Below are 12,148 nucleotides of genomic sequence, written 5' to 3' on the forward strand. Positions count from 1 at the left end.
AAAGAAATTCTGCTACAGTTGCTACGGCAACGAAACGGCATTCTGCCGTGCTTACGATAAGAACAGTAAGTCTCCATAAATTTCAAACATGCTTACTGTTAACATTGTAAGCATTCTCTGTGGCGTTCTAAGTACCTCCCGTATGCGGGTGAAACGCGGTTAAGATGGTAAATCAGCCATAGTAAGAGGGCAACACCATACTCATATTCGGAGCTGAGATATGCAATGTTTATAATTTCCAACCTGAACACGTTATATTTACTCCGATCAACTTGTGTACGGGGTCTCTTTAACGACTTCCACGCCGATCTTGCAAGTTCATGTCCGAAGGGAAGACCTCCCAAAAGTGGGTCGAATGGCATGTGGAGTGCGCTGCTTTTCTTTAAAAAAATTACTACGGGACGTAATTAAATTAAAGTGTATAAAAACTTTACGTCGTCAGCTTTTGCAGTAGCGACTTTGATCTCCTGTTCTTTAATTTCCAATTCCTTCTTCAGTACGTCTACGCTAGCGGCGGCCTCTATAAGTTTGTCTAAGCCAGTGGTCATTCTGCAAAGTTTATTGTTTGCTTTAGTTAGCATTGATAAAGAAAAGAATAAGTGCGCATGGAAATAATACACTAGCAATATTAGAATTATAATACTTTCTTAATATCCGTGCTACTATTGTTTGCCTAGGGATTAACTGCAAAAAATAAAAAGCGTAGCAATTATGGCAGAATCGTTACGATGACGTTTCTGCTAAAAATAATAAATAGATTCAGGCGTTACTTTGTCATTTGCTACTCCGCGACCCAGTGAAGGTTTTAACCTTTTATTATGTGTTATTTATTTTATAAATTTTATGCGGAGAGAGGGTGGGAAAATTAACTGCATGAAAAAAATATTCAACACAAGAGCAGTTATTTTGCACGATTTAACATTCACTGGGTTCGCGGAATAGCAAATTAATTTACTTCCATTTTTATTCTGCTAAACTGTTTATAGTTAATTTATACGTTGGTCAGCTAAAAAAATAAACGAACCTTCTAGCCATTTCGGCGATATTAGAATGTTTCTCCTTGTACAAAACCTTGTAACCTTCCAAGAAGGAAAGGTATGACTTTGGAGTAACGTGTGCCTGCCTCCTAAATCGATCGTAGTAGCTAACACACGCATCTGCCACATTGTCTTGGACAGAGCCCATCATTTCTATTACTTGCACTTTTGTTTCAATAGAACACACAATCTGTGTAATATACAAAACATGTTTGTTTATGAAATTGTTGCACGGGACCCATTTTTTAATTTTATTCCCTGCTAGCCGTAAGTATCCATATAGGACAAGTTACAGGGCGATGAGAAACTGGACGTATTGAATTTCTGTTATTTATAAAATAGGACACAATGAACATTTAACGGTAATAAAAAGGGAAATATAAAAAAATATTTACTGGATATTCCCAAAGGAAGTGGTGCGCTACTTCTATGAGCGCCTCTTTCGGCCATTTTTGGAACCAGTCCATAGTCGACCCAGAAATTAGACCGGGAAACTTTAACGCTCTACTTCTGAACTTTTCACCGACCTGCAAGATAAATACAATTCGTATATAAAAGGATCTATTTATGAGTTTTCAAATAAAAGACACGATAATTTTGAATTTGTTAGCTTGACAGTTTTATTAGATACTGACTTCCGCCAATACAAGTGCAAGATAAGTACACGATTATCGCACAATGAACAGAATTTTAATTCAAAAAGCTTAATATATTATAAAGATTTTACCGGCGAAAAGCAGAGAACAACGTGCAAATTAGCTCTCGACCGCATGATGAAGTATTCGTACAACACATCAGGTACTGGTACCCTCCTTGGTGCTAACTTTTTCATAATAGGAGTTAGTTCATTTAGTATTTCATCTGAAATAATTATTACCTTTGTGATAATCATGCTCTACTACCACAATATAGTTAGGCATGATTATCAACTATTCGCCTACTTTATTATTCAAATGCCTCCGTGGCTGAACTGTTATCACGCTGGACTGCCACGTAGAGGTCTCGGCTTCGATTCCCGGGCCGGGAGAACTATTTATATGGCCTACATCTATTTCTCTCGTGATTTTAAGAGTAATTTGTGGTTGTCTATGTATGTGTCCATGATACCAGCGATATAGGTTTTCCCTATATTTAAAATTTTTTTATGACTATTTTTATTGTCTAGACAATACGAAGCAGAACTTATTACTCAAAATCATACCCATTTCATCCTTAGCGAATAGATTAGCGATTTCACCCGAACTGAGGATATTGTTAAGGAATTCGAGAAACTGCTCATCTTTAATGTCGTTATCGGTGAATATGAACGTGATTCCTTGGCCTTCCAAACCGGCTACGCGGTAAAGCACCTTTATATCATCACAAAAATTGTTTACGTTATATGATCTGTGGAAGAAGGAGTAGTGACAAACTTTAGTTCGTACACCATAGTAAGCAGGAACATGAACCTGCGCATTCCTTTCAAATTTTATTTTATGTAAAATGGAGTCTAACAAGCAGACATTTAGTAGCATTAGAGCAGAAAGCTGCACCAAAATAAATATACCAACAGCTAGATATAGCCCTCAAAGCCGTTTTATTACATTGAACTCATTTACGCTCATTTAGTGGTACATTGTAATTTTGGTACCATTGAATTAAACAATAATATGTAACACAATGTGTTAAGACACTTAATTACATTTTGCCAAAATCAACGTGGCACAAAATGACCGATTTTAAAGTTAAAGATAAATGACTTCTAGATAGACCCAAATACTCATCGAGACTAAACTGTGAACCGATTCTTGCTTTACAGTGTCAAAGATATACGCGTGTATCTCCAGATAGTATAATTCCATTGCTAGACGTAGAGTGACCATGTTGAATGATTTTTGAGGACATATCATGCGATTTTTTACATCTTCACATAAATGCAACTTTAATGATAAATATTATATAAACTCAATTCAATATTACATACCAAATAGTACGTACTATTTGTATTAATTGTTGGTAGCAGTAGAGCTCCACCATATCTCCAATTAACACTACGCCAACCATTGACTTACAAATAAATGGACGACGGGTCTAATACAAAAACCACGAAAAAAATGTCCAAAGTCAACCTATTCGAAATTTAAATTGTAATGTCATCGCAGTATCGCGCTGTCAGTAGAACAAATGAAGACTAAAGCGGAGTGTCGCGCTCTGTATACGATTTTAGCGCCTTACAAGTGCGGACACTTTTTAGCGCGGACCCGACGTCCATATAATTGTAAGTCAATGACGCCAACTTAAATTTTGGACCTGTTCTGTTTTTATTTTGTTTTCTGTTTCTTTATTTATTTTTCACAAAATTCGTTTTTTTTTGTTTAATTTAATTTTTTTTTTTTTCATAAAATTCGGGAACATAAATAGTAAATAAATGCGTCTGTTTACAAAAATAACAGAAATAGTTAAAAAAATAAATATGGCGTAATGTTCATTGGAGGTATTGTTGTGAAAGAGTTTGTCCAGGGAAGTACTGTAATAACTCTTCGCCAAAGGTCTCACTCTGTCAGATCATTAGGGATTAGTAGCAGTAAAGCTCCTTGTGAAAAGTTCGTCCAGGGAAGTATTACCACCTTACACCTATTTCGGCCGCCAAGCAATAATGAGAGCATTAGTGCGTTACTGTTTTTTAAGGATAAGGGTGCTGATGAAATTACAGGCACACGACACTTGTCAACTTATGTCTCAGGGCGACAGACGCAGCGGCAGTGCCCCTCCGATCTTTGCATTTTAAGCCTTTTGACACTGCAACTGATATGGACAGGCGTGTCTGTTACTACCAAGCGCACAACTTGTTCGTACCGTCACTTGGTATTATAAAAAAAATAAGACACTTGTTGGAAGGTGGTCATTATGGTCATTACGCATTACCCATGGACATTTGCAACTCCAGAGGAGCTGGGCAGATTAACTATAAAATATAGCGTAAAAAATAGAAAAGGACTAACACTTATTCAATTTATTATAATAACCAAGACAGAAGACACTTCTAGCATCTTGGCCAGATCTCAATGGGACGAGGATTCGATCTCTCCCATCAAAAAGAAGTAGCCTTATAGTTAGTACATATATTTATCTCGTTTCAATATACTTAACTAAATAATATTACTACACAAGGCGGACTATAAGTTTCTGGAACTGGCCACTTACATAAACAATATTTAAGAAGTAATTACAACATTTGAAAATGGAACTCTTTGGCTGTAGAACACGGTTTGTTTCATCTGACTGTCACTTGATTTTACATTGCGGCGTCATTTTAGAAATTGGTTGTGTACATCACCATGGATTTAACTTGTGAAAATTATCGTAACATGATTTTCTACGACTTTAAGTGTAATTTAACAGCTCAGCGGAGCTTCCCTCGGCTTCAAACTGCTTTTGGTGATGAAGCACCATGCAAGACGACTATTTATAGCTGGTTTGCAGAATTCAAACGCGGTCGTGCGAATCTCAGTGACGAATTCCCTCATGGTCGCCCGTCCACTGCTGTGAATAACAAAAACATCGATGCTGTGCGCCGTATAATCAAAACAGACAGGCATGTGACATACCATGATATTCGGGCATCTTTAGCCTTCCAGCGGTCGCGCGAGGTCTCAAAGACCGCAGCGATCTTATGTTAGTCATTTTACAAAAACTATAAACAACAAACGGTTGCGCGACCGTGATATCCTCGAAGGGGTGAGGTACTTTCCCTTAGTAGCCCTGTGATGTTCGTCGCAAGCGCATATGTGTCTTTATTTGTGTTTGCGGTCTCAGATTTCGCGCGCGACTGGTCGTGTTCCAGAAAAATTCATGGAATGAAATTGAAACCTGGGTGAGTATTTCATGTTTTTAGCACTATATTACTTACCAAATTACATTATTTTATGTAATATGTATTAAATTATTCATTATTTTACTATTTGTTGTAGACACAACATGAGTTACGAAGAATCAGAATGGCTTGCAGAGGAGGCGGAAACAGAAGATGAAGATTTTGATGATGTCAAACCATTGCTACCGATAATTAGTAGGTTATCGTACTGCCTGCTCCTAAAAAAAACTTAGAAGTTTTTTATTTTGTTTTCCTTTTTTATTTTATAAGTATTGAGATATTACGTAGAACATCATGAAAAACACATTAAAAATTAATGTGATTTTGGAATTCCTAAAATATTGTGCAATTGATGACAATATTGATTGATCGCGATAATAATCTATTACAGTGTTATACTTATGAACGATAAAGAAAGTAAATTTCATCTTGTTTTATTATTTTGTTGATTTTTAACGTTGTTTGTATCATGTAACTAAAATTTTGAATTTTTATAGACTGTAATAAGTACAAAAAAAGTAAATAATGTTTTCATATTTTCATTTAAATAGATGAAAGACTTTTTTATCATGTGCTACACAACGTCATGAAAATATTCAACTGTCTTCTCAAACTGAACGCGCAATATTGCGGTCTCACAGACCGCACACGACTGCTTATGTTCGGCGCAAGGGTGCGACCACTGGAAGGTTAGACATAGGCATGAGCGAAATACAATTAATACTACACAAACATTTGGGTGTGAAAAAGAAAAAGGAGTGCTCTTGGTAGATCCCACACAATTTGACTGAGGCTCAAAAAACGGATCGCGTCACTTGGTGCAATCCCATGCTTACCAGATTCAACGAAGAGGCGTCAAATTTGGTGTGGGACATAGTAACAGGTGACGAAACGTGGATTTATAGTTACGATCCCAAAACAACGCAGCAATCGCGCGTATAGGTCTTATGAGATAAGCCGAAACCAACCAAAGCAGCGCGCGTGCAAAGTACCTCTAAGCGGATGATTGCTTTTTTTTTTAATAAAACTGAATACGTGGCTACTGTTGCTTTGGAGAATCGTTGTACCGTGAATAGTGATTGGTACACGACCATTTGTTTGCCGGAAGTTATTGACAAACTCCGTAAAAATAACCGTAAACGCCGTATCATCTTGGACCACGATAATGCCAGTTCTCACACGGCCTGACAGACAAATGATTTTTTGAAGGTGAACAACGTTGACCTTATGAGCCAACCCACATACAGTCCCGACCTTGTGACTTTTATTTATTTCAAAAAATTAAGAACCAGTTACGCGGTCAACGAGTTTTATCACCTGAATAGGCTGTCGAAAAGTATGAAAAATATATTTCAGAGATTGTCACGGAGGAGTGGCATAAATGTTTTCTAAATTGGTTCATTCGTATGAAAAAAGTGCATTAACGCTAACGGAAAATATTTTGAGAAACAATAAATTCATTTCTGCCATTTATAGTACTTTTTTCTTATTCATTTCGGAAACTTATAGTGCGCCACACGTAATCTTAACAGTGAAAAAAAATTATTCGACATTTTTAGACTAAGGAATATTATGCCAACGCTCATACAGCAACTGCAAAGGGTATTCTACTCAAATACTGTATTGTATTATTTACCTTGTCAATGTTATCTGATAGAAAGTAAAGTTGGCGATGTGAGACGCAAGTTTTGTTAAGCTCTGCTTACCGGAACCACCGACACCGACTAGCAAAGCATTGCCGCTGGAATAAGGGTTTTAAAAATAAATATGTGCTTCATTATCCCAATTGTGTAATAATTAATATGTGTCATAATTATATATAAGTAATTTATAATTGTATCCGTACTCCGTATTCCGTAAGATGACGCACTCAATTGCCACGTCCAGTCGCGCTACATAACATTTCGACTGCCAAAATGACAATCAATTGTGCCACCAGTGGTACGTGAAAAGGGACTTATATAATACGGACCATTCTGATAGAGGAGTCTAGACCGTAATGTTCACCACAACAATGTCCGGTAAATAGGTGTTTGCCAACATGACCTAGTAAAAACTAAAAAAGTTGCTCATTAAACCCCTATCGTAATTTACAATAATTTACCGAAAGCACTAAGTTCTGGAAAAAAAATGCTATTTAAAAACATAAGTAAACAACTTATTGGCTAATAAAATGTACTATACAATGTTTGAATTTTTAAATGGCAAATCCTTATATACATTGTCTAATTTTTTATTTTTGTATATTTATTTTGACGTTATTCAAATTATTATTATTTTGACATCTAGTTTTCATTAAAATTGACCCATATAACTATGACCACGTTTAAATGACTGACTGACTTACTAAATACAGCGCCGCGTAGACATTTAAGCTATGGTTGAGGATACGATAGAACTATCATGTACATTGTGACAAAGTTCCAAAATAAATAAAGATAAAAAGACATGACATTCATGTGTGCACGCAATATTATTAATTTTGTACGTAGTTTCTATCGTAAATGTCTGCCAGAGTTACAACCAGGTAGATATCAGTTGTGATCGTTGACGTCCAGAGCGCGAGGCGTCTAAAACGGGGCATTCATTATCCTGCATTACAGTACGCCTTGCCGTCCGCCGCGTAAAGCAGGATTATGAATGTAGTCGCAGTGTACAAGCCATTCTGCAATCCTGCATGCATCTTGCGAGACTCCATACGTGGGTCATACGCAGGATAGTGTGTGAGCAGTCTCCTGCCGGTAGTGAATGGGCCGTTTTAGAATGAATATAATCTTTCTAGAAGTCAGATGCATTACGGGAGTGTAGGTTCGAATGCTACCGACTGCGTAGAATTTTTCTGAATTAAGGTGAATGCTTTTTTCTTTCAATTACAACTTCTTCTACACCAATCATTTTGATTAACTTACCGTGGTGTATTAATTATTCTCGATATTATAAACAAATGCACCATAGCGTCGTGGAAGAATACTAAATCCAAATGAGACCCCCGAACCTGCTCGTTGAAAATGTCTTGAAACTTTAGTAAAAATGTTATAATTACGTCCCACCTGTAAAATTAAACTTAACATAATATATTACATATATTAATTTATATATAAGGTTCGCACACGCTTGTCGTCGTCGGTGATTTCGCAGTATCTAGTCAAATTAATAGAAAATGACGTTAAACATAATATATACGTTAGTGGACCCCACAATATAAAGTTTACTTCATATTTTTGGTCCGTTACTCTAATAATGTAAAGGAGTCATTCATATCAAATGTGACACTGTCGGGTGGTCTATTCTACATATAATTATGTATTTTTAACTTCAAAAAGGTTGGAGGTTCTCAATTCAACTGTATTTTTTTTGTAGGGGAATGTAAAGCGTAACGGGGTGGCGAGGCACAACAGGGCCACTCATACATCAAAGTAGCTAAATAGCTAAATATGCTAGCAGTGTATTGCTTTGCGACTAAGCGGCCAGTGCGGAAGTGACTGAAAGTGAACTGCACGCGTTCGTTTTTTTACGAGAAAAAACCATTTTTGGTCACGTTTCATCTTATTTTGTGCTACCACAAATACACATATAAAAAGTAAGTACTCCTGTTGATACTTTTGTTTTTTTTTTTTTTTTTTGTTACTTTATAGTTCTTTATTAACACACACTCATTGAAATTAACACAGTCCGACGTGATTGATACGTTACGAGAATAATTTCATTATTCAAACTAAAGCGTTTTGTAAAGGTGTTTTGAGAATTTATATTATATCTTATTTCGTTTCGGAAATATAAACTCCAACAACGCTCGACCTGACATCCACAGCGAAGAAGAACGAACAAAATACACTAAGTCCTGAGAACAAGTAGTTTTGCACATAGAACTTTGTTCTACGGATGAGTCGATTTGTTTTCAGTATATTAAATTATTTTTAGTCGTGGGCACGAGGACACAGACACGGCTACGGGGCATGATGGGGTACCCCATAATGCACCGTAGGCCTGTCCTATGGGTACCCCATCGTGCCCCATAGCTCAGTCGTTTTAATTTAATAATACTAAAAATTAATCGTAATATACATTAATTTTAATCAGTTTGTATAATTAGGGAAGGATTCCTTTTTTTTTGTTAGAAATAGGGTACCTCAGTATTGGTTCCATTTAAATTAAAAATTACACCTCTAAAGGTGGCAAAGAACGTGATGTAACCTGTTTCGCGCACTTTCGGGTAACCGATTTCAATAAAACTTGGCAAATAGATGTAATTCCACGAACTTTTCAGGTCGGTTTTTTTAGTAATCTGTACTGAGATTATTTATTTTTAGATTTTTATTGCTACATTTCTATTCCATATTTTTATTTTATTTCACTACTGCTATAGTTATATTTGTTATTTTGATTGTATTCATAGAGTTGGAATGGGTAGGAGAGGGGGTATAGGAACTCTATATATATATTTTTTATTAAATTATCACTTCTAGGATCAAAGCAAAGAATAGGTATATTTTATATTTACGGAGGCATTTCTTCATAAACTTTCGGCGCGTCAGTGCTAAATTCTTCATCTTCATCACCAGTGGGATCGGCTGGTTCTCGAAGGAAATTGACAAAGTAAGTCTCTTCTGTTGGAAAATCGGCAACATATCCAGGTAATTCTGCCGCAGCCGTCTTCCAAAAATTCGCTTCAAACCAATTTTTATCATCGTACGTCGTAAATCTAGAATAGCAACACCTATCTTATTTACAGCCATACTAACAAAATAGGTGGACCTAATTTGGATTTTAACAAAGAACCCCAAGCCCAAGGTACCTAGATAAAAAGGTGGTCCCTCTTTCCAGTAACTATTAAATTTGATAATATTTTACCGGTGAGAAATCTGTCCGATAGATTTACCAGTAACCTGTGAAAAGAGGCCCTGAGTCATTTTAGTACCACGGCCATTTTAGTACCATCGTCATTTTAGCACCCCAGTCATTTTAGTACCATGGTAATTTTAGCACCGCAGTCATTTTAGTACCATGGTCATTTTAGTACCACGGTCATTTTAGTACCATATATATATTCTTTATTGCACCAAATAAATAAACCAGAATTATGAGTTCAACAGAAAGTGAGCAAAGGTGGAGGTAGCCATAGTCATTTTAGCATAATGGTCACGGTTTAGAAACGTTACTCAAGGCGACTTTACGCACTCGTCTGCAGCTATTTGGTCGTAAGTTTTTAATGATTCAACATAAGCGACGGCATCGATGCAACCGCCTATCTTTTAAATAGCTAGAGTCGCGTTTGTATCGCTGCTAAACGTCGCCATGTGTAGCCACTTTTATAGGCTTCACAAAAGTTACTACGATAATAAAGACGTAAATAAGTACATACCTGTCAGAAATTACTCTTAAACACTCATGAAACCACAATTTCAGCGCCGTGCTGACAGACGTGCACTCTTCTCTTTTTATAAACAGAATACCTTCCCAAATACGAGACAAATCACGCAAATTAAACACGTAGTGAAACTTAGCCGGCGTTGGCAACATCTTTGTCTGTAATAAAATTTTATTTCTACCTTAATTTATTATTATTTATTTATTCATGAAAGAGAATAACAACAAAAACGCTTACTTGCAATTACTTACAATACATATTTGAGACGCTAGATTTGCAATACACATTACTTTGCTAAAACTGACGGAAAAGATGTCATGCTGGACGTTAGAGGCCAGACAATTTAGCAACATGAAACTGCGCGTTATTGGCGCATAGCACGGCAAATGTGTCACACGAGGAGCGCAAACAGTAGCTTAATACGTATATACTAAACTTATGGAATAATGTGCTGGTCCACCATTATTAAACCAACAATTCGTAGTGCTTGCGTGGCAGTGCGTGTATGCGTGCGTGCATGCAGCGTGCATGCGTGTACATGCATGCGTAGTGGCATAAATCTACTCTTTTTAAATACATAGCTTTCGAATTTATAGAGTAACTATAAAGTTACCCATATCAATGGCAACGCATTCCTCAACCAGAAACACTTTTCAAATTTATCACGCTTATATTTAATTATTTCAAATACATCGTCGCGGATACTGCAATTACGCGTAACTAGCATAGGATGATGAGTTTCCATTTCGGTAATTTAGTGGCCTAATCAAATCCGCGTATGTCGTGGCAACCAAATTAGCGTGATATATGGGAATCTATTATTATCAGTCCATAGACAACATATTGCTTACTGTGCAAAAATTAAAGCCTTAGCCATTGAAATAAAGTAATTACGTCGAATCCCTCTCCTATAAAAGTTGGTTTACTGCAGATACGCGCCTTTTGCCAATACACAACAAAACAATACGTACACGGATTTGCACTATCCCCAACGATATTCAAGGTCAGGTTATACAAGTGAAGAGACTTCTTTGTATGTGAATAGTGCTATTATGATTGTGTGCGTGTTATTCTGTTTATCTATCTCCAGTGCCGCAGACATCAGTTAGTTATTATATCTATAAACAATCTTTCAAACATTGAATTGAATAGATAATGGAAACCGTGAGGTAAGCGCCAGAGTTAACTGCCTCCGTGGCCGATCGGTTACCATTTGACTGCTACGCAGAGGTCTCAGGTTCGATACCTGGGCCGGGAGAAATGTTTGTATGGCCTACATTAATTTCTCTCGTGAAGTTGGGTGTAATTTGTGGTTGGCTATGTGTGTGTCCATGGCACCCGCGATACAGAGTCTTCCTAGTGCGCGGCTATGTTGAGTGTGTGCGTTAGAGTTACCTTAGTTTGTTGCCAAATAATACGCGTAACAGGCACAAGTTTGGGCATAAATTCCACAATCTTCTTATCGAAACGCGCCTTGCAAAAGTATCCAGCACTAATGGTTTCTGAAAGAAAAAAAATATTTTGTCACTTATCATAATAATTGTAAATTCTATAATGTCCAAAGAAAAGACATTAAAAACACATGTTACTAAGGACATTACACAAAGGTGCAGATAAATTGTCATGTGTGGCGTCATGCAGCCAACTTCAACAGCAAAGTTTCCAGCCAAACCAAGCAGTGGTGCAGAAAGAAGTCTGCGGGACTAATTTTATTATAGTACAAGAAATCTATTAAAATTTGAATGTACCAAAATATAAATGTAAAAGGTTTATATTACAAAAAATATTACAAATAAATGTGATTATAATATAAAGGTGATTTAAGCACCTATATAAACTTAATACACATAAATACATGCATAGACACAACATAATTTATAATCTAAACAA

General features: G+C 36.5%; 1 protein-coding gene across 1 annotated transcript in view; it reads right to left on the reverse strand.

Moving 5' to 3' along the window:
- Positions 1-12,148, reverse strand: part of LOC113230433 (dynein heavy chain 8, axonemal) — a 73,812-nt gene that overhangs the window by 28,693 nt on the left and 32,971 nt on the right. The window contains exons 34-43 of the mRNA XM_026464365.1: positions 11,654-11,760; positions 10,253-10,416; positions 9,392-9,592; positions 7,800-7,940; positions 6,527-6,631; positions 2,239-2,423; positions 1,765-1,898; positions 1,433-1,564; positions 1,025-1,227; positions 435-549 (exon numbers count right to left, since the gene is read on the reverse strand). Of these exons, the coding sequence (XP_026320150.1) occupies positions 435-549; positions 1,025-1,227; positions 1,433-1,564; positions 1,765-1,898; positions 2,239-2,423; positions 6,527-6,631; positions 7,800-7,940; positions 9,392-9,592; positions 10,253-10,416; positions 11,654-11,760 (1,487 nt within the window). The remainder of the gene's footprint in view (positions 1-434; positions 550-1,024; positions 1,228-1,432; positions 1,565-1,764; positions 1,899-2,238; positions 2,424-6,526; positions 6,632-7,799; positions 7,941-9,391; positions 9,593-10,252; positions 10,417-11,653; positions 11,761-12,148) is intronic.

Source organism: Hyposmocoma kahamanoa, unplaced genomic scaffold (assembly GCF_003589595.1).
Source record: "Hyposmocoma kahamanoa isolate Upper Pololo Valley unplaced genomic scaffold, ASM358959v1 63, whole genome shotgun sequence".
NCBI classification, from domain to species: domain Eukaryota; kingdom Metazoa; phylum Arthropoda; class Insecta; order Lepidoptera; family Cosmopterigidae; genus Hyposmocoma; species Hyposmocoma kahamanoa.